The 21,350-nt window shown below is 39.5% G+C and overlaps 1 protein-coding gene across 3 annotated transcripts in view; it reads left to right on the top strand.

The window, feature by feature from the left end:
• Positions 1 to 875: 875 nt before the first annotated feature.
• LOC147426734 (uncharacterized) overlaps positions 876 to 21,350 on the top strand; it is a 43,398-nt gene continuing 22,923 nt past the window's right edge. Inside the window, exons 1-2 of one of the 3 annotated variants that reach the window (XM_086498635.1) lie at positions 876 to 1,969; positions 3,053 to 4,044. In XM_086498635.1, the coding sequence (XP_086354761.1) occupies positions 1,849 to 1,969; positions 3,053 to 4,044 (1,113 nt within the window). In that variant the 5' untranslated portion in view covers positions 876 to 1,848. The remainder of the gene's footprint in view (positions 1,970 to 3,052; positions 4,045 to 21,350) is intronic. The other 2 variants (XM_086498633.1, XM_086498634.1) reach the window with 2 other exon arrangements.

Here is a 21,350-nt window from a genome sequence, read left to right as displayed (position 1 = left end):
CATATATGGGAACTCCTTTGCTACTAGAGCAAGGGCCACTAGGTCCCATATTAGCCAGTGTATTCGTAGTTATAGTTTATCTCTTGGCTTTTGGTTGTTCATCATAGATGGTATCTTGATGCCCTGGCTCGGGTTGATGGAGCAGGGTTTTGCTTATAGTTGTAAGTACTGCTAAAAAAAGAAATAGATAGTCTATCTTATAATTTTGTTTTACAGTTTATAAAGAACATTTTCTTCTTCAATATTGGTGAGACATTCAACTTTGAGATATCATGTCACTCTTGTGATCCACAAGAAGAGAAGCAACTTGTTTTTTTTCTTGGTAGGAGAGGAGAATAGTTGCTTCTTTTGCTCAACTAGGCCATTTGGAGATGATTCTACCATTTTCGGGAAAAATACCTTCAAGATCGAGGCAGTAGCATTCAACAAACTCAACAAACTGATAGTGATGCTAGCAAGGCTTCTGCATAGGCAAAGGATTGCATTGCCTTTTGATTGGCAAAAGAGAAAATTGAGAGGAGAGAGAGAGAGAGAGAGAGAGAGAGAGAGAAGAAGAAGAAGAAGAGAATTTTAACATCGTAGGAAACTATCCCAAGAGACCTTAAAGATCTATTCGCCGAGGAGAGTTGAACTCAAGACCTGTTATTCAAGAGAGAGCCTTGCTATTTTTAAGTTCGTTGTACATGGGCGCGAAAAAAAACTTCGCATTGTCGCTGGTTTTCTCTCGAAAGGCAGTGCCAACAAAACGTCTTCGCGTGAAACGTACTTAACACAATAGTATGTGTGACATTGCGTGGGTGGGCTGGGATTCTGGGAATTTGGGTTTGGGTTTGGGGTTGTGTGTGTTTGTGGGGGATTGGCTTATGGGAGCGTGTGCGCCAAAAATGTCCATCTGTGTGACGTGTGGGTGTCTTGATGTGGGTGTGGGGTGAGCATGAGGTAAGCGTGTTGTGTGTTGGCTGGTCACCCATTGGCCATTTTGGTGAGCAAATCCGCAAAGGCGAAACACCAATAGCTGCATCCTGCCAAAACGCAGGGCAACGCAAGGCCATGTATTATGTAATGCTTATGCGTGAGGACAGAGGCCGTGACACACCCTACACATGCCCCTTGCGTCATACCTGTCCTGGCCCCTTCCTCTCCCTGCTTCTTCTTCTCCTTCACTACTTCTCCCCACCTCACGAGTAGATTATCATTAGCTAGCTGTGTGTGCATGTGTGTGTTAATCGTGTCCGCTTTCATCCCGCCTGATTCTGCAAGCTAAGTGCGTTCTCTGTTTATCTCTTCTACACACACACACATACTCCCTCTCTCTCTCTCCCGCGCGCTCAGGCTTTTCTCATTCCCTTTGCTGTGCTCCCTAGGGTTCGATCCGATCACTGCCTTCCTTGCAAGTACACCGCCCTCTTTCGGTTCTTATCATTCCCGGTTACCCATTGTGGGTGCTCTGTGAAAGCTGCTTTTCTTTTCTCTTTACTGATTGCAAGCTAGCAAGAAAGACATGTTACTGCAGAGTTTGATTCGATCTAGGTTCACTTAGAGTACTGTCCTTGATATATACACACAAACTACATGCTGATCTGCAAATGTCTCTTCATGCAATAGCTGTATCCTGAGTAGCACTTGTATCGACAGGTTCCGTGCGCAAACTCCTGCATTCCACGATTTGTGGATCAGCTACTTTGCAAAGCCATTGTCCTTAATAAGGACCTTGCATTAGAGACGTATATGGGCTAGTAGTCTGCATGTAATCCTGCAATATGGGCTAATGGACATCACCGTAACTTGTGGAGAAAGCCACCGGGCACCGCTCTGCCGCCAAAGGTCGGTGGACATTCGTCGACACTAATGAAGAAAAGCAGCAACCTCAACATCCCCACAGTGCCTGAAGGATCGCCACCAATCATGACAACCATAGGAATCGAGCCTGGTACTCCGCGGAGCACAAACCACCACATGCAGTTTTCAGGTATCAATTTCAGAGCCATGAATGATGAAACTCTCTTTCAATGAAGTTACTGAGCAGTACTAACAAATGCTTTAATTAGCGTTTAATTCAAGCATTCAATCATTGACAAGGTACAGCCCAACAGCCCTGCTAGTATTAACTACCACAAATGGTAATAGCTATAATAGCCACCATCTAGTAGAAAAAACTTTATGCATAATGAACTATAAGGCAAACCCACACCATCATGCGGATTCATGACAGGGGCTTTTCACAGAGGATGACATTGCTACCACATCAACAACTCCTCCTTCTTTTGCAGTGTCGACTTTGACTCCTCTTTGCAGAGATCTTGATGCAGCTAGTTATAACTGTGGAGCAAGAGTTTCCTGCTAATCAGTAGGAAAGATGCTCCTACACAAAATGTGACAAGAATAATGTAAAATTCTTGTAGGCTACCCTAGAACTAAGAACCTATCACTAAGCATGTTCAATCGTGGTTTTCTATTGATTGGCAGTAATATTATTTGTAGGCATGTGATTATTGCAGTGAAATCGGTGCACTCATACTAATTCGCACGTAAACTATTGGGATGTTGCATTTAGAGAGTGCTTCTTAAAAGGTAGAGGGTTCACTACAAGTTACCTCTGTCCTTAGAAAAGGGAGACAAGCAAGCAATAAATTGATCCGGTTTAGAGCTATTGTGCCTAATTAGTCATAGTTATTTTGTAAACACTCTTTTAATAAGAATTGGCACAACAAGTTTATGACATTTTCCGATGTGAGAAAGGAGCTCTTTTCTCATAATTTTTCACTTTAGGGTTCAACATCATGAGCTACTGCTCATGAGGGAGCGCATGCCTAGCAAGGGGCAGTTGGGGGTGGGGGTGTGCCGGCCCCCACCTCAAAGCTGACACTTTCCTGTCTTCTAGCTAGGCATGCGCTCCCTCCCTCGCCACAGCTCATGACTTTGTCGTAGTCTGCAGTGTGGGACTTATAATGAGAATTTGTCTAATGTGGGTCAATGAACTACCAGATTGTAAGCTAATGCTAATGAGCTTTATATTGTCAGCCTACATTGTAACGGATTGTGTTTGGTCTAGCAGGAGGAATTTCCAGCTATGGAAGCTTATTATCTCCACCTGATGCACCGGCGCACTGGATCACAGCTTCCAATCAGTATCAAATCGGAAGCGGGGCAGCACCAGCCCCGTTGGGACGCAGCTCAGACCATTATCAGGTGCAGCATCAACAGGCCACCGCAAGCACTGCAAGTGCAGTGCGTCTGGTGTATAATCAACATGGTGCCGAAGCTGCCGCAGATCTGCCGGCAGGATTGTCTAACCATTATGACTATCACTACCGTCATCCTCATGATCACCATCATCTGCATCATCCTCATTCTCAACAGCTGTTGCAACAAGACCTTCAATATAAGGGGTCCATCTCTGCATCAGTCTTCAACCTGCATGTGCATGCAGGTACAGGGCGCACGGAGAGCAGCGTAGATCAGCAGCAATACGCCGTTGACCACCACGGACCATATTATCAGAATGTGGGCAGCGGTCGAGCTTCAAAGAGGAATAAGCTGCTGGCTCATATGGGGAAACAGGAAGAAGAAGAAGATGATGAGGATGATGATGGCGATGAGGAGGAAGAGGAGGAGGACGAGATGGAGGAAGGGCTACAGCGGTCCCTGCAGGAACCGCAGAGCAGGCAGAATCACGTCGAGATGGTGCAGAGGGCGCCCACCTGCAATAAAGAAGCCGGGGGCGGCAGCAGCTATGGCGAGTTTGCCAGCACTAGCAGCGATGGTATGAGTATGATGACGATGACGATGATGAACATGAAGAAGAGGAGGCTGACGCAGGAGCAGGTGAGGTCGCTGGAGGTGTGCTTCGAGCGGGAGAGTAAGCTGGAGCCGGAGCGGAAGAACGAGCTGGCGCTGGAACTGGGGCTGCAGCCGCGCCAAGTGGCCGTCTGGTTCCAGAACCGGCGAGCACGCTTCAAAACCAAGCAGCTGGAACGCGACTTCGACCTGCTCAAGCTCCAATACGACGTCGTTCGCACCGAGAAGGACAAGCTCCAAGCCCAGGTTAGCAACAGTCCTCCCCACCCCCTAATCTAAAAATAAAAATTAAAAATAAAAAAAGAGAAAAGAGAAGTTCTCCTCTCTCTCTCTCTCTCTCTCTCTCTCTCTCTCTCTCTCTCGCAATAGAAATTTGAAAAATGTAGCTAGGTTTGGTTAGAGAAGGTCTCTCTCTCTCTCTCCCTCCCTCTCTGAGAGGTAGAATCGAAATTTGAAAGATGTCGCTAGGTACAAAGCGGCACGAGGCCGGGCACGACTTGTTGGCCTCTCTCTCTCTCTCTCTCTCTCTCTCTCTCTCTCACACACACACACACACACACACACACAAACACAAAGCATGTATGTCTCCCAAAAAGCTTTTTCCACTTTCTTTCTCTTTCTCTCCCTTGTAGAAAAAAAGCATAAAGCGCACTCCTTAGCATGTTTTTTGCCCTCCACGTTTGGTTGCCCTCTCAAACATGGAGAAGCATCACTATGCAAGATTTTCTTTTTTTCTTAATTATACACAATATCTTGGCTTTTTTATATATTAAAATTTTTAGATTTGATTTATTTTTCTGTTTGTCACTACTTTACCTAAATTTTAGGGAGAATATTTCCTTTTACTCTTTCTCTTAGGTGCCATTATTAAATTATCAAGTATGTATGGGTGTAAGCTAAGACACACTTTTCAACATGATCAATGGAGTACACTTTTTGTTCTCGAATGCTTTCACATTGTTCTTTTAGTGTAGGTATGTAGTGGCTATGTTGCATGGTAAAGGTAGAGCTCAAAGAACAAACCACACCTATGTGGGCAGTAGGTATGATATAACAAATTAGGTGAGAAATAGAAGAACTACTTCCTGTACAACTTTGTCACCCAAGAGAGCTCCAAAAACCATACAAAGTCTTTAAAACGCTTAAAGAACCCACAGGTTCAAATCGTTGAACCTATTAAAAATTTACAAGCTAACACTTTAAAACGCTTAAAGAACCCACAGCTTCAAATCGTTGAACCTATTAAAAATTTACAAGCTAACACCTATCGAAGAGATGAGAGAGAGAGAGAGAGAGAGAGAGAGAGAGAGAGAGAACTGTCCTGTATGCTAGATCCTTTCCTCTAGAACTCCTTAAAACAAGGATGATGGAAGATGTAGTGTCAATCAACAAAGATGATCTGAGAACGAGATGTATATGGATTCTATAGCAGTTGTAGATATGTAACAGAAATTTTCACTACAAAAAAAATGAGAGAGAGAGAGAGAGAGAGAGAGAGAGAGAGAGAGAGAGAGAGAGAGAGAGAACCTTGTTAATGTACAGAATTATGGCCACCAACAACATGTAGTCTTGTGCACAAGTGCCTCCTCTTCATAAAACATTATCACAAATCCACAATTTCAAAGCATACATACCTCACAACATGACCTTTGGGCTTTGAACACACTCTCTAGTATACTAAGTAGCTAATATGCTTCCATACCCTGTCCACTTATACGGAGGATACACCATAACTGTAATACCACAACTCCAAGTGCCTCAAAACTTGAAAAATTCTCTATAATATTTGTCTTTTTTTTTTAACGCCAAATTTTGATATATATTGCACCTGTATGTGCAGATTTGGTGTGAGTAGAAGGTTGCCATAGCATTTCTACGCATAGACAAGGCTAGTCAAAGACAAAAGTTGGCATAAAGATGCAACAGCCAAAAATCTATAAAATAGATATATATATATATTTATCTTTGTTTTAGTTTTTAGATGATTTTCACTTATATACATCTAACACTTCAAACTTGGGGGTTTCACCTCTTAGACATATAAGTAAACGGGCTCTTTTAATATCCTTTTGTACACACATTATATGAGAATTTTCTTAAAGGTGCACCCTCCGAAACTTTAAAAAGCACACTAACTACTAACATTTAAGGTAAACCGCTAGCTTTCGCACTAGTTAAGTGACTTGCATTGCATGTACATGTGCTTACTAAAGCAATCTAAAATAAATAAATCTAACAAAATCACACGTACCCTTTCCATAATAATGTCATACACATATGCACCAATTTAGAAAAAAATGGGTGTTCAAAATGTACATAATATAGTTTGCCTCATCCCCAGTCTTTTGAATCATTCATGGCTCATCTCCTGTACAAAGAATCTTGGTCATCTTTCACATCCCCTGTAGTCACCTTAACATTTGGACAAGCTCCGTACCGGCCACTTCCCTAATGAGTTGTTTGTTGCACGAATCATCCATCCATGATTTATATCAATTGGCCATTTTCCTTTTTGATAAAGACTCTTTGATATGAGGTTAATCTCTGACCCATGATCTATCAATGCAATGTATGGCTCTTCTAAGTCTCCCACTTTTCCCAGGGTCTCAGTAGTTGCTCTTTCCCAGTGACTCTTCAAGTAGTAACTCTTGTGAGTGGTCTCAACTTCATCTTCATCATCCAAGAAGTCAGTGTGTTTTACTCCTCCCCTAGACCTCTAGCATCCAACAACAATTTCTTCACCTTGCTCTCCATAGACCTGTACACCCTGTGCATTTAAAGTCTCTTTGACTTCACCTTGTACATGGATAGATTCAGTAAGAGACTGTCGCTTCCTCTTTATGATATCAATTATTTCTTCGTGGAATTCCCGCTTTGTTATTTAGATTGACCCGATGGTGGCCTCTTTTCTTCTAGCCTTGTAAGCTCTAACTTGAGCTCTTGCATTCCCTTGACAATAGCATCTAGAATGGACTTCTCGCTCTTTGGAACCACAATCACAGGCTTTATAGGACCCTCGGGTACACTTGGGACTTGAGTACGGTTGACTATCATCTTGACTGTTCGTCGTTGTCGCTGAGTTAGTAGCAAAATGGCGTACTCAACTTCATTCCAATTAGTCTTTAAGCCTTGTTCAGCATTCTAATCCTCAAGTAGTAGCTCTAACTTCTCTTGAATCTCTTTACTTACGGTCTGCAAAAAGAGCTCTGTCTTCTCTAAGTTTAGGGTAGCCTTTTTAGTCCTTGAAAGTTGATCATAGCGGCGTTCAAATTCCGTTAGCAATTCGGTAGGTGAAAGACCCTCTTTTGGCCTAGCTACCCACTCTAAAAAAGTCCTCTTTGTTACCCTTTCAGAGTCCTCCATGAAATAATCTTCTTTCATGGCTAATTTGAATGCTTTGCTGGAAAAAATCCCTAAATTTGTGGAAAAATCCCATTGGGCTAAAATTTCATGTTGAACCTCATTTTCCCACTTGGTAAGCACTTTGGACACGTCTTTTATGCCCGCGCACAAAACCTGCTATTTATGGTCGAGATTGTCTGCATTGAACTTTCTAGGAAAAACGAGTATGCCACTTCGAAACACTTGACATTTATACATTCCTGAAGAAAAGTAGACATTCTTCAATGTGGTAAAACATACAATGGTGCCACCTCCCTGGCCTCGCCTGCCTTGCGAGGTATGTACACGCCTGCAACCATGGCATCCGTTTTCCAATATATCACATTATGTACATCATAGCATTTGGTCCCACATAACAAAATCGTTGACAGTGAGGTAGGTATTTTAATTTCACGTTTGAACGTGCCATGGCACGACAACGTGCGATCGCTCTGCTGCCAAAATCTCTTCACACATAAGTGAGACATTGTCAATTGACAATGACAAAGTCATCGAGTGATAGGAGCTTGGTCTCAAATGCATTTGGAGTGGAGTCTAGGGGAAATTGGAAAATGGTGCATATCACACTCAGACACTCATCCATGCGTAGGCCGAAAGCTTTCTCAAAGTCATGCAAAAATAAAAACTCCTCTCTATCCACTACCATTGATGATAAGTGGTTGATCTCTACTTCTGGTATGGCTTCATCTGTCAGTGGAGCATCATCTGGAGTGACACTAGTGCTATCACAACAATGGGTTTCCTCACCACTTCCTTGAGCCCCCTTGGGTCGTCAAGTAGAAGTGTCTCGCCTTTGGCTGAAAGGTTCATGTTGGGGACACCTTGTGGCTCTTTGGCATCCTTGATGATGGCACCAATCTCCAGGTGTGGCAATGGCACCTCCTTCGAATCGGGTTCTTCACTAACAAGTAAGATGCAGGTAGCAATGTGAGAAAGTTACTCCACCCCCAATTTATTCTTCTGTAGCGCGAGCACCTCTGGGGCCTGCTTCTTCAGGAAATGGCTTGCATAGGCAAAAAAAAAATGGAATAGTCTCAACCGCTTTGAGAATGGACAATCTCCTTTGTGGATGTACTTTAAGAGGTTGCAAGGAACCCGGGTCCCTGCATGTGGGGGGATAGCTACGAAATATTTGATAATGTGATCATGTATAAATGCCAAAATGTCCACAAATGCATCAATATGGAGTGCAATCAAGGTAGCAAGGTTGAGGAGATGAGTGAAAAGTATGTAAAGTCCTAGCTTTCCCTTAAAGTTGGTGTCCTCAAAGGAAGAGGATGAAGTGTGACAAAGGGGTCGGTCGTTTGGGTATAGAGATAGAGGTTGTGGATGCACCCATGTTTGGTTTGGAGTGCCAACAGACAATAGAAGAGCTCAAGGATAATGAAAGTGAAAAGTTAGAATCAGTTATTAAATCCTTCCTTTTATAGTAGAGGCCTTTTTAAAAAAAGGATTTTTTTCCAAAATAGTTCAATAAAATGCTCATAAGAAGGGAGTCCACACTCCAAGATTGCACGTCCAATGATTATACAAAAATTGTACGTACAAAGAGGTGCGGGATTTTAAATAGTACATCTCAATACCTGATGCTCCAATGCTATAATGGTACATATCTCCATTGTGCATGCCCTCCACAAAACCTTAGTTCTCTTCTAAAAGCCTCCCCAAATCTTCATAGTGCACATTTTTTGCATATAAACATTGTGGTTTTCTCCACAAATGAAAACTCTTTAAAGATATGCATAAAACAATGAATATGCAAACACGAACTCAAGCCCACAGACCTAGAAGCTTTATAATAAGGAGTTTTGGACATCTTTAGCTTGAAAGATGCTACCAACCATAAATCTGATTGTGGCCACTCCATACTTAATAAAGAAATTACCTTGATGAGTTCAAGCTCCCCATAACCTTGCATAGTAGTAGGTATAATATAAGAGTGTGAATAGAAGAAAAATCTTCTTTAAACCAATTTAATTGGAGAAAAGTGTGCGAAAATTTTTGCTTCAATATCCACGTGTATAGCTTTGAATGTGCCAGAGTGGCTATAAAGTGGCTGCTCCTCCACCAATGCAGATGAAAATATGAGTGCAAAAGCAAGAAAACACATAATTATGTAGCCACAAAAAAATTCCAATGTGACTTCACACCCAGATCTATATTCTCCAAACAAGTACTCACAATTTTGTGGGAATCGAGCAAGTTGTTGCAAATACATGTTTGACATTGAGAAAACATGTTGCAAAATGGCTACAGTTCCCTTGTCCTGACTCCTTGTGATTTTTGAAGCCAAGGAGCTTTCCTTTCCAATGATGATCCAAGTTTCCATGGTTTTGAACACGGTGAGGGACACACTCGTAGATGATTTCATGTATATCCAAGCACCTTTGGTGAACTCTTCATGTGGCATCCACTCACCATCTACCTCTTGTGTTGTGGCATGCAAGTCCAAAATACCTCATCCTTTGTTGGTTGCCTTTGCGGAGTAGAGATTGCCCGGTGTGAGTAAAGGAAATTAGGAAGAGGAAGAGGACCTTGATTGTTACTACGTACAATGCAAGTGGGAGAAAGGGAATGAGCTTGCTTTGTGTGCCAATGGAAGGTGGAAGTGTAAGAGAAGAGGGAGGAGCTTGGTTGGTTTTGCAATGGAGATAGGAGAAGGTATATGACTCTTGCTTGGTGTGGCAATGGGAGGTGGGAGGGAGGGAGAGAGAAGAGAGAGGAGCTAATTCCTTGGCGCTACAATGGAGGTGGTAGTAGAAAGAGTGTTAAAAGTAGAGAGTGGGTGTGATTATTACTACAAAGCAGGTCTTGGAAAATGGATTCTAGAAAGAGAAATTCACTTTTAAAGTATGGGATACATTTGGGGGGGGGGGGGGGGGGGGGGGGGGAGGGGCGGGCTTTGGAGAGTATAAAATGACTTCAAAATTTCTTGAAAAAAATTAAATTTGGGTTTTTGGGTGCACTTTTTTACTTTTGGAGGTCAAAAATTGCTTTTTTGATCATAACATAGGTTTGGGAGGTTTAAGGAGATAAAATTTGAATTTTGAGAATTTTGTAAAAAAATCAAATGTTTGAGGTTTTTAAAAATTTTCAAATGTTTGAGCTTTTTAAAAAACCAAGACAAAAAGAAGAGAAACTTGGAGGTTCCAAGTAGTCTCCCAAGCACCACCTTTTCACTAGGTGAGAGGCCATTAAAAAGTTTTGTACCCAGACTACTTCGAGGGCATAGAGTATGTCCATGACTCTTCCTATTGAATGTCCTCTAATTAACCTTAATTCCAAAGGGCCCCTAGAGGGTTTCTCCCATCAAGAGAGACATTTTACAATACAATTTCTTGTGTTCCTTCAATACTAGCTAGTGCAATGAAGATGGAAACTTCATGCACTAAGAAAACACTTAACAAACACAACATCAATTCCCTCACGGTCTCAGACCCAAGACCTCACACACCTTCGTAGATGGTGAGAGCTAGCGGGGTATGAGAGTAGATTGAGAGGAAGAAGGAGTATTCTTACGAGAAAGATGTACATCTCCTCACATAATCGCTCATATTATCATAGCTTAGCTTAGTAATTAGCATGGTAGAGGAGATGAGCATGCATTGAAGCTTGGCTCTTAGTTGGATTTGCATCACAAAGCCAAGAGTTGTTGGTGTATGCCTCCCTTCTCACAAGCTTGGAGTAGGTGGTAATCTTTCCATTAAAGCTTGAGAAGGAGAGAGAGTCTTCTTTACTTCACACATGAGATTGTGTGAGTGTGTTTGTAATAATGCCTTGCAAAAATCAGCCCCCCCTCTCTCTTGGTCGACCCGCCTTCCAATTTTCTCTTGCTAGAGTCCTATTGGACCTCCCCTGGCTTAGCCAATGGGAATTAAGTAGTATAAGTGATATCCTTCTGACATGTGTTCCCCTTTTCCCTTTTGTGAGAGCTTTAGGTAATTAATAAATGCAACTAAACTCTCATTGGACCCCTTTGCCTCCTGGCCAATAGGAATCAGGCAAGTCATTGGGTTGTTGAATGCTCATCGGTCCCCTTGGGAGACTGTCCAATAGTCTTCTAGAGAGCTTAATTCTTATTGGTTCTTTTATTAAGTGTTTTTAATTAATTAAACTAGATTTACTCTAGCTTAATTCTCATTGGTCCACCTCCAAGGCCATCCAATAGGAATTGGGTACATCTTGTGGGCATCTGGGCTAGGGAGCTGACATGTGTCCCTCATTCCCTTTATGTAAAGGGAGCTTGTGTGTGTGTGTGTGTGTGTGTGTGTGTGTGTGTGTGTGTGTGTGTGTGTGTGTGTGTGTGTGTGTTTCTCTCTCATCCCCTACTTGCAAGGCTCGCCCCCTCCTATGTAGGGATTAATAAAGACTTTTGGGACACACTCAAAGCATCCAATTCCCCTACTTGTGTGTGTGTGTGTATTTCTCTCTCATCCCCTACTTGCAAGGCTCGCCCCCTCCTATGTAGGGATTAATAAAGACTTTTGGGACACACTCAGAGCATCCAATTCCCCAATGTTTGACCTTTGGACACAACCTTTGAATTTTGGAACCTTAAGCATTTTGGAAGTCTTAATGGGCTTAACCTTAGGGTCTTTCAAGCCCATTGTTGCACATTGCTCTTTTGCATATGGTCCCCCCTTTGGATCCCTATTTTCCCTCCTTTGGATCCCTATTGTGGCCCGTCTGCTAGCTTAACCTATTTCTAGCTTTTTCTCCCCTGGCACTTCCCCATATTAAATGATCAGTTTAACATGAGAAAATCATTTAGAAAAATTAGATATTAATTATTATGACATCTCTTATCTCCACATAGCTTTAGGTTGGCAAGTGTGGATAATAACACATTGGCTCCCATTCCTACCTTTTGGTTATCCTTCTCACCTTTGGAGGCTTTCGAGATCCATTTTGGTCTTGTTTGGACTCGCTAATATCCTATCTTCACTCGATAACATCCTGATCAAATCTTTATTTATTTTTGTTAGCACTTGTAAATAATGCATTCAAATTTTGGACCTCCCTAGTTCACAAATACATTCCTCTGTCCATTGTACATAATTGGCCCTTTTAGTATTTTTATTTTTTGTCACCACTCACTAGAATGGCCAATTTTAGCGAGAGAAATTTCGTTTAAGTAGACAAAAATAAAATTTGTTGACAAGTGATGAATGAATTAGGAAACTCATACATCATATATAGATACTCACCTTTGGGCTAACTAGTAAAATCTAGAGATAACATACTTTGAATCAATTCTTATTTGACGTAAAGTTGAACTTTTGGTCTCGTCAACTCTTTAATTTTCTCATAAGGACAAGATGTTTCCTGAGTCTTCATAGGGTAATGAAATATTTGTTTTCTTATCCTACCTTTCTTCAAAGAATAAGGAAAAAACCTCTAAATCACTATGATTGTTGTCATCTACCTCGCTTTCATAATCTCCATTGTCTTCTTCGTCATTTGAGTACTCTTATTCATCATTCTTTCATCAAAATAAGCATCCCAAGGTTTCTTACTAGTCATGTCAAACCTCTTCTTATCACCTCTTCTATTTTAGACAGTGACAGTACTGCATCCCCAATCCTATATAATTTTGGTTGCATCTAACCATGGTCTGCCAAGGATAAGAAGAAATACACCATTACATGCAAACATAACATGGCAATTGATCAGCGATTTAACATCAAACATTTCTACCTTTAGATTTTTTATGATTCCCAAATCACTTCACCCTTGACCGATTTGCAAGCTTTATATAAAAATCTAAATTTTTTTCCATGCTGAGTTTTAATTTTGATACACAAGCTTGAGTGATAATGTGTATCCATGCACCTCCATCAATATAAACCTCTTCAAAGTACTTTCTCTTACTCTAAACCTCTCTGATGCACTTTATCTTATGCTTCTTCTTCATAGGGTTGACCACATGCTTCCATTGTCTCTTTAGCTTAGGAAAAGTTTCCATGAGTTGATCGAAGTACTATCAACCTTTCTACTCACCAAACTAGCCCTTATACTACACTTTGGTTTCCATTCTCTTAAAGGAAAATTGGATGCATTGTAACATTGCTTGGGTCTTCTCTTCTTCTTCGCTTTTGCACATGTTTAAACACAATTTCCTCCCTTATGGTTGGGACTTGCATTCCTCATTTCACGAACTCTTGTATCCCTCTTTCCTACAAACCTCACAAGAGCTAATGAGTCATCTTTTTCTTTCTCAAAATAGATCATACTCACTTTATCTTTAGTTGTTAAACCACTTGGTCCTACTTCTCTTTGATCTCAATAATATTGTCTTGACCTCAAGAAGAAATTTGTGATGGAAGACAAAACATGTCATCACCCATTCTTTTTGGTTTGTCACATTGAGAGCCTTTATTACTCCATTCTACACAATTGTAGCATTGGAGCATAGTCCCTCTTTTAAACATACCTTTTCCTCCGCTACCACTTGTAAACCCCTCAGTGCTTCCATAGCCATGAAAAATATCCATAGTTTTGACTTCTTTCAACCTATGTACGCTAAAATTATTCATAAGATTCACAACCTCTTTGCATATCCTTACAAAAAGCATTCACAACATAAGAAGATTGTTGATCATACCCTGGCTCTTGGATGAAGACCCTTGGGTGATTTGTAGCCTGGACTTTAACCTTTGACTCAACATTGATTCCTATTTTGACTAAGGTATTTTGATTTTCACTCCTTATAATTATTTGGAATTTCAGCTGCCTATTCCAAGGTCTTTGGTTGCTTACACTCCATCTTCAAATGTAGATCACTCCTCAACCTTGTAAGAAACCTACCCTTCTTTACCATTGATAGAGGAATTTTAGCTCACAAAGATGTACACCACTTTTCTCATTATTCATTGAATGTATTCACAAAGTCTTCTTCAATCTAACTTCACCTTGTACCAACCTTTGAATAGACTCATGGGAATGGGATTGTGATAGTTAGGGTGGATGAAAGACAAACATAATGCACACAGGTGAGTGTGTGTAGGCTAGATTGTTACTCAAGCGATTGACCAAGCTTGCAATATCTTCATTATGTTCCGATTTTAATTTGTATAGATCCTTCTTTAAGCTCACTTTCCTCTTCTTTTTCCTAACTCCAAAGTTTTTTTCTAGTGCTCCCCATACAGCTGATGAAGTTTCACAATCATCAGTAAAGTATACATAATTGTCATGTAGTGCACTGATTATGATTCCTAATGCTTGCTCATACTTGGCTTGATTTTTGGCGCTCATAGCTCGTGTGTGTATGTATGCTCCATCACAAGATGATGGATCAGTGATCGTTGACCTGACTACTCTCCACAATTTCTTTTTCATTAAGTAGCCTTTCAACTTGGCTTGCTAGGTATGAAAGCCCTCCCCGTTAAATTTTCTAATCCCTTTATCTTCCATTGTGCTAATAGAGGGGTCTTAGCTTAGGAGACTCTCTTAGCCAGTGTCTACCTCTTTACACGAACACAAAGACCCCTTAGGAGATGATAGAATATTTTTTTCCAAGTTATTGTGCTGGGCTGTAGGATTTTGAAGTTTTAATGGGAGAGAAAGAGAGAAAAAAAAATCGGCATTTGGACAAAGTTTTAGGGAATATTGAAAGTTTGGATTGAAATTTTCCAACAAAGAGAGGTATTAAATGACTTTTCTAGATTTAAGGGTTGCCCTCTCCATCTTCCCCCTCTCTACCTACAAAAGGTAGGTAGAGAGTTACCCTCTCCATCTCCCCCCTCTCTACCAACAATAGGTAGATTTGAGGGTTACCCTCTCCACCTCTTCCCTTTGTACCTACAATAGGTATCAAAATAGAAGTAGGCATTACCTCTATTGTATACACTTATGGCACCCCTATTTAAAATCCCCCTTTGTTTCACTCATGTGATACCTTATACAAATACACAGTGAATACTCCAAGGGTAGGTTTACGGTCTTTAGATTTTGACTTTCATCCAAGATACTAATGAAACTTTGTCAATTTACCTTGTGTGTTAACTGATAGCTTATGTACGTTGTCATGATGATCTTTTCACTAAAATAATTATTAAGTTTGTCAAATTTTATTCAAATTTATATAAGAGAATTCTCTTAGGACTGCCATATTACTAAGTGTTAGAGTTAAAGGGACACTATACTTGATCAACCCCGTCAAGCTACCCACTAACCATTTAATGAATCACTTATTCTTATCACTTAATAGAAAAATGAGTAAGGAGATATACCAAGACGTTCTCCTGCAGTGAAGCTCCACATTTGGGGGACCCACTCCCTATAGAAAAGGACTTGCCACCTACGAGCATAAAGTTTTGAAAAACCCCTATTTACAACTAATATATTTTAATTATGACTCCCCTTCTTATACTTATAAGAGTTGTAGTGACAAAAGTTATTATACCCCTACCTTACACATAAGGTTTTGTATAATTGTTTGAAAATGCAAGTACTATGGATGAATCTGTTCTTTAGCAAAACTCTCTTTCATGTTTGTTGGTCTCAATTCATATCAATATACTTTGATGATAGTCTAAGCTTCAAACATTGAGCTAATATCCTAAGAAAGACTAAAATTCAAGTAGTACTCGTTAGGTAATCCTCGATGGCAGTATATGACTACCTATAATCTTGAAGTGATTTAAGTAGAAAAGGTATACACCTTGTAATTTGAAAGACTAATTTTTTATTGAAATTATATGGAAATTACAAATATTGTGCTAGCAATTCGGAATCTGATGTATCCATCAAACTCTCAATCCACATATGTCAATGGAGATGTATGTTATTGATAGACTTATTAAAAAAATTGTATGCTCCTCTTTTTCCAATACATCTTTCTCTCTTATCCCCCCCCCCCTCCGCCGTGAGTAAACCTTATATCCTATCCCCTCTTTTAGTAAGCCTTATATCCTATTGAGGGTATGATAAGTTTTCCACGATTGATTCCCTAGGGCTCCACCCAAAAGGTGAGTGTCCTCTCCTCTCTCTTCCTCTCTGTTCGTAGCATATGCTTGGTATTAAGAATGCAAGACTCACAAGAAGTTGTGAAGCTCAATTGTGAGAGAAACTAATGTATACATGATGTGGGTTGTGAAGTTTTGAATGCCTTCAAATTCTTAGTCTATAAGAGCACAAAATTTTAGTGCCTATCATCAAATTTTCTATAAAGATTGCCATTCAAAAAATTGTCTATTTGGGCTATTGGAAACAAAATCCAACAAATTTTTCCCTCTCAAATGCACGTGAAAATTTTGCACCTACAAGGAAATATTTTGTTGTTTTTTATTTGCAACTCTATTGTGTGTAGTAGCAAGGTGAAGTGGTATGAATCTATGCACCTGTAGCCTTTTGGATTCTTCATTCCTTATGGATATGTAACATTGAATATGGTCAAGAAACTCTTGACTTTCTTTCATGCTGAGTATGCAAGATTACAGTAATTTGATGCTATAGTCATTGATACCGGTCTATAGTATGTTTATAATAGTTGTGGCTGTTTTATGCCTCAAACATGAGATGATTCTCCTTTTGTTTTAGGTGCCAATTTATGGCGATTTGTGTCAACATATGGCAATTTGATTCTCTCTTGGTTATATGTGGCAAGCTTGCCAACCTATAATAACTAATTAATGTCATATTGTGAGCATCCATTTCGGATGGTGTTCTTTGTTGTATTGATGCCATGTATGCTATTCACATGATTATAATTTGAGGAATTTGCACTACAAGTTTTTTGTGCTCTTGGTTATCGGAGCATTGATTTGGATGCATGTGAGATCTTCATGCGAGGCCATTCTGAGATATTTTTTCCTTATAGTCTTGTGATGTCTATACATGGTAGTTTTTTAGTAGTTTATGTACGACTTTGGAAGTCTTCAAGTCTCATGATTACTAAAGCATCTCTTCTACATGATCGAGGTGGAGCTCAAACGAGATGAAAGATTAACAATGTTTTAAGTTTCTTGCTTGATTTGGGACGTGTGTACATGCATGTTTGCTACTTTTGTTTATATCTTTCATGGTTTATAGCACGCACGTTTGATGCCCATTTTGGCAATTTAGTGCTTTCCTTCATCAACCTCTTGCATAAATTCATAAGGGAAAACCCATCAGGGATGGAAATTTCCCTATTGATAAAAAAATAGTGATACATTAGGACATTTCGGAGGTCATTTGAGGGCCTTCTAAGAAATTCTATTTCTCTCTTTAGAAAATGTTCTTAAAATATACTTGCACTTGTTGTGTACGTCCAAAAAGACAACTAACACTTTGAAAAGTGAACTAACTTTTCAAAAATCCTTGAAAATGGTCACTTTTTCATTCAATACGTGTGTAGTTTTCATGAAGTACACAACGCTCATTCAATATAGCTTTCGTCATCATTGAAATTTTAAAAAATCACAAAATTATTGGTTGGTGTTAGAATTTAACGTTTTTGATACCACCAATACGTTCAAAATGATCAAAAACTTTAAAAACGTCTATCTACTTGCCTTAATCTGACAGCCAAAGAGGGAGAAATTGTCAAAATACCCTTAAAAAGGAGATTTTGCCTCATGGCGCGCGGTGGGCCATCTGGAAAATTCCAAATGGCCCTCGGCACGCCATGAGGAAAAAAAAAAAATTGGATCACGACGCGCAGAGGGTCATCTAGAATTCTCCAGACGGTCCCTCACGCCAATGCAATTTCTTCCTCTCTAGGTGTTAGATTGAGGCAAGTAGATAGGCATTTTTTAGGTTTTTGGACGTTCTGGATGCATTGGTGGTGTCAAAATCTTCAAATTCCAACACCAATTGATAGTTTTGTGATTTTTTTGAAAATTTCAATGATGACAAAAGCCATATTATATGAGCGTCGCCTACCTCATGAAAAAGACATTCGCATTGAATGAAAAGGCGCCCGTTTTCAAGGACCACTGACACCTTTTTTATATTTTTCTTAATATCAATCTATTTTCTACGTAATGTAAACTCTTTTTCCTCTCTCTTCTAAAAGGCCCTGCAAAAGACCTCCGAAATCTCCTAATGTTCATGAAGTGGTTATCAAAACCAACACCCTTTAAATCCCGTAGAGAGGCCCTTTCTTGTATTTTTTGACAACATGCCAAGGTCATATGAAAAAATATGACCCCTTTAGGGACCCTTTGAGATCATGTTTAATTAGATACTAGCCAATAGGAAGAGGGTGGCGGGCTCGGTGGCAGGCACACCCTATATCCTCAAAATACTAGGGGGATAAGGTAGCTTTACACTTCTTAATAGACTCTTGCCTATACTATGGTCAGGTTGTGATAGGGTATCTTCAACCACCTAATCCACCTCACATTGGGTGACCTAGTCCCTAGTGCTTGGATTCAAAAGACCTCACCATAATAAGATTCAAGAAAACTATCTCTATAGCTTGGACTAAGTGCTCAATAGCGCCCGAGTTGGCTTGAGAGTGGTTTTGGAGTAAGTCGTGATTCAAATTTTAATGTTGTCCACTCACCTTTTATGGATATCATGATTTAAGATTTATGCCAAAATAATGTCAAAGTTTTGTAAAGTATTGACCAAATCCTTTGCCATTATTTTGATTCATTTCATGTGTCTTAAATTGTTCTAGTTTTTTTTACTTACATATTGTCTATTTTGTACCAAAACTCTATTGGATTTTAGCCATTCTTTCTTGCCATAGTTTAACAATTGTTTATGATTTCATGTTTGCAAGTTTTTGGCTGACATATTGCTCAATCACCTATCAAGACTTTGTTAAAATTTACTTGTGACTTTTCCATAGTATCATGCTCAATGATGGCAACCTCTATACCAGACAAAGAGCTTTACAATATATATAACTTTGATGGCAAGAAGATTTCTTTATGAAAAGAGAAAATCTAGAATGTTCTTGTCCAAGAGAAGCAGCAAAATCCATTGTTGTCTTCAGATATCACATCATGATTAGTAAGTATCTTATTGGCCTCTCGATCATAAAGTCTATATGCCTTAGACTCTTCACTATATCTTAGAAAGATAAACTTCTTCCTTTTGGCTTCTAACTTTATTCTTTTGGAATCAAGAACGTGTACATAATAGAAATACCCAAAAGTTCTGAAATGCAAGACCCAAGGTTTGTTATCAAAATAGGCTTCTTAAAATTTTTTTCCTTTCAAAGCATTTTTGTAGCTTTGATTGAGGATTTAAACTACGATATTTATTGCTTTGGCCTAAAGGAAGTCTAGCATAGCCTTGGCTTTGAGCATGCATCATGCCATCTCTACCACATTCCGATTGTGACTTTCCACAACTCCATTTTGTTGTGGTGTCTAAGTAGTAGTAAGGTGACACTTGATGCTATCTCCTCGTAGGAATTGTTGAACTCATCTGAAATGAATTCTCCTCCTCTATCTATGAAAGGTTTCTTGACTTTCTTTCTAGTCTCATTTTCTATAAGCTTGTGCACACACTTTAAATTTTCCAAAGCTTCAGATTTCTCATAAATGAAATATGCCCACATCTTTCTACTAAATTCATTGACTAACAAAAATATATATATATATATACATATATATCCACCCAAAGCAAAAGTAGACATTTTACCACAGAGACTTACATGTACCAACTCTAGAGGAGACTATGCTCAGTTATTGGTCTCTCATGAAAATTCCTTCCTTCAATGCTTACCCATCATGAAAGCCTCACATACTTCATTCATATCTAAGATTTCAGAAGTGTGAAACCATATCAGATCTCTACATCTATAGCATGATAATACTTAGGTGACCGAATCTCTCATGCCAAAACTGAGCTGTACTTTTTTATGTATTTACTTTAAGTGCAAAAATCTCATGAAGATTGTTGTGGCTTACTCCCTTTTCCACTGTATGGCCTTGAGAATCTAAGATTTTTGCTCCACTTTTCTTGAAGCAAACTTCAAGACCAAGATTAGTGGTTGCAGTAATTAAGAACAGATTTTTCTTGATTTATGGTAGGTACAATACATCAGAGAGTGGCTTAGTTTCACATATAACTACTAAAAACGAATTAGTTCAAACCCTTTTGCTGGACATTTTTCAATATTCCCAACAATTACATTGATGGCTCTTGTAGAGGCTTTGGAGAACCATAACAATCTTTCTTACTAATCATGACTAAACAGAGTACCATCAATAAACACAATTTGTGCTGATGGGCATATCTCTTCTATGGCGGTCCATAGCTCAAGCTCTACCTCCATCTTGTTAGCGGATTCTCTTTCCTTTGAAGAAGCTTTTATGGTGTCATTCTTCTCATCTGATTTCTTCTTTTTGCATTTACTAGCATGACCTCTCTTAGCTACATGTAAATTTCTTCTTATTGGGCTTTGTCTTAGAGGCATTTGATGTAGTACCCTTGCCTTTTGCGTTGATTGTGAAAGTAGCATCACCGCCACAATTCCTAGTTTTGAGTCTTAGCTCCTCTTTAAGCAACATTGCACTCAAATCTTTAAAGGTAAGAGGGGTTGGACAAACCTAAGTATTGTGCCATAACAAGACCAGCATATCTAGCTGGAAGTATGCAAATGCAGTGCCAAGATCAATCTTTTATAGAAATAGCCACACCAAAAGCAGCGAAATCGTGGATATCCTTAACTCGCTTGATAAAGGCCTCTCTGCCTTCTCTCCATCAAACAAGTTTCTCAATCACAAGTTGATTTTTTAGATTTTGAATTCTAGTATGATTGTGCACCTCATGTTAGCAAGACAAATATGATCGAAACTTCATATCCTTTAATGGTTTGCTAAAGCAAAGTGATAACAAAATCACTTACACACATGACAATGGCACACAATGTATATGTGTTCCTTCTCTTCCAGGCATATAGAAGAGTAGTATATCTAGAGAAATTACAAGACTTAGATTTTTTGGATGAATTATTGTTGCAACAGAGTCTAGGTTAACACCAATTTGACCCAGCATTGTATCTAGTAATAAATTAAAAGGTATTCCTAATGGCTACAACAAAATCTAAAGGTATTATTAATTCAAAAATTCCCACAACAACAACAAAAATAATACATTAGTCTATAGCACGTAGAAACGGGAAATGATGAAGCATGTAGATTTGCAACAGTATTAGCTGGGAAGGATACATACAACATTGCGAGAGAGAGAGAGAGAGAGAGAGA

Source organism: Adiantum capillus-veneris, chromosome 24, assembly GCF_014529385.1.
Source record: "Adiantum capillus-veneris isolate H3 chromosome 24, ASM1452938v2, whole genome shotgun sequence".
Classification (NCBI taxonomy): domain Eukaryota; kingdom Viridiplantae; phylum Streptophyta; class Polypodiopsida; order Polypodiales; family Pteridaceae; genus Adiantum; species Adiantum capillus-veneris.
The sequence above is the reverse complement of the archived record's forward strand: the minus strand, read 5'-3'. Positions and strand labels throughout refer to the sequence as shown.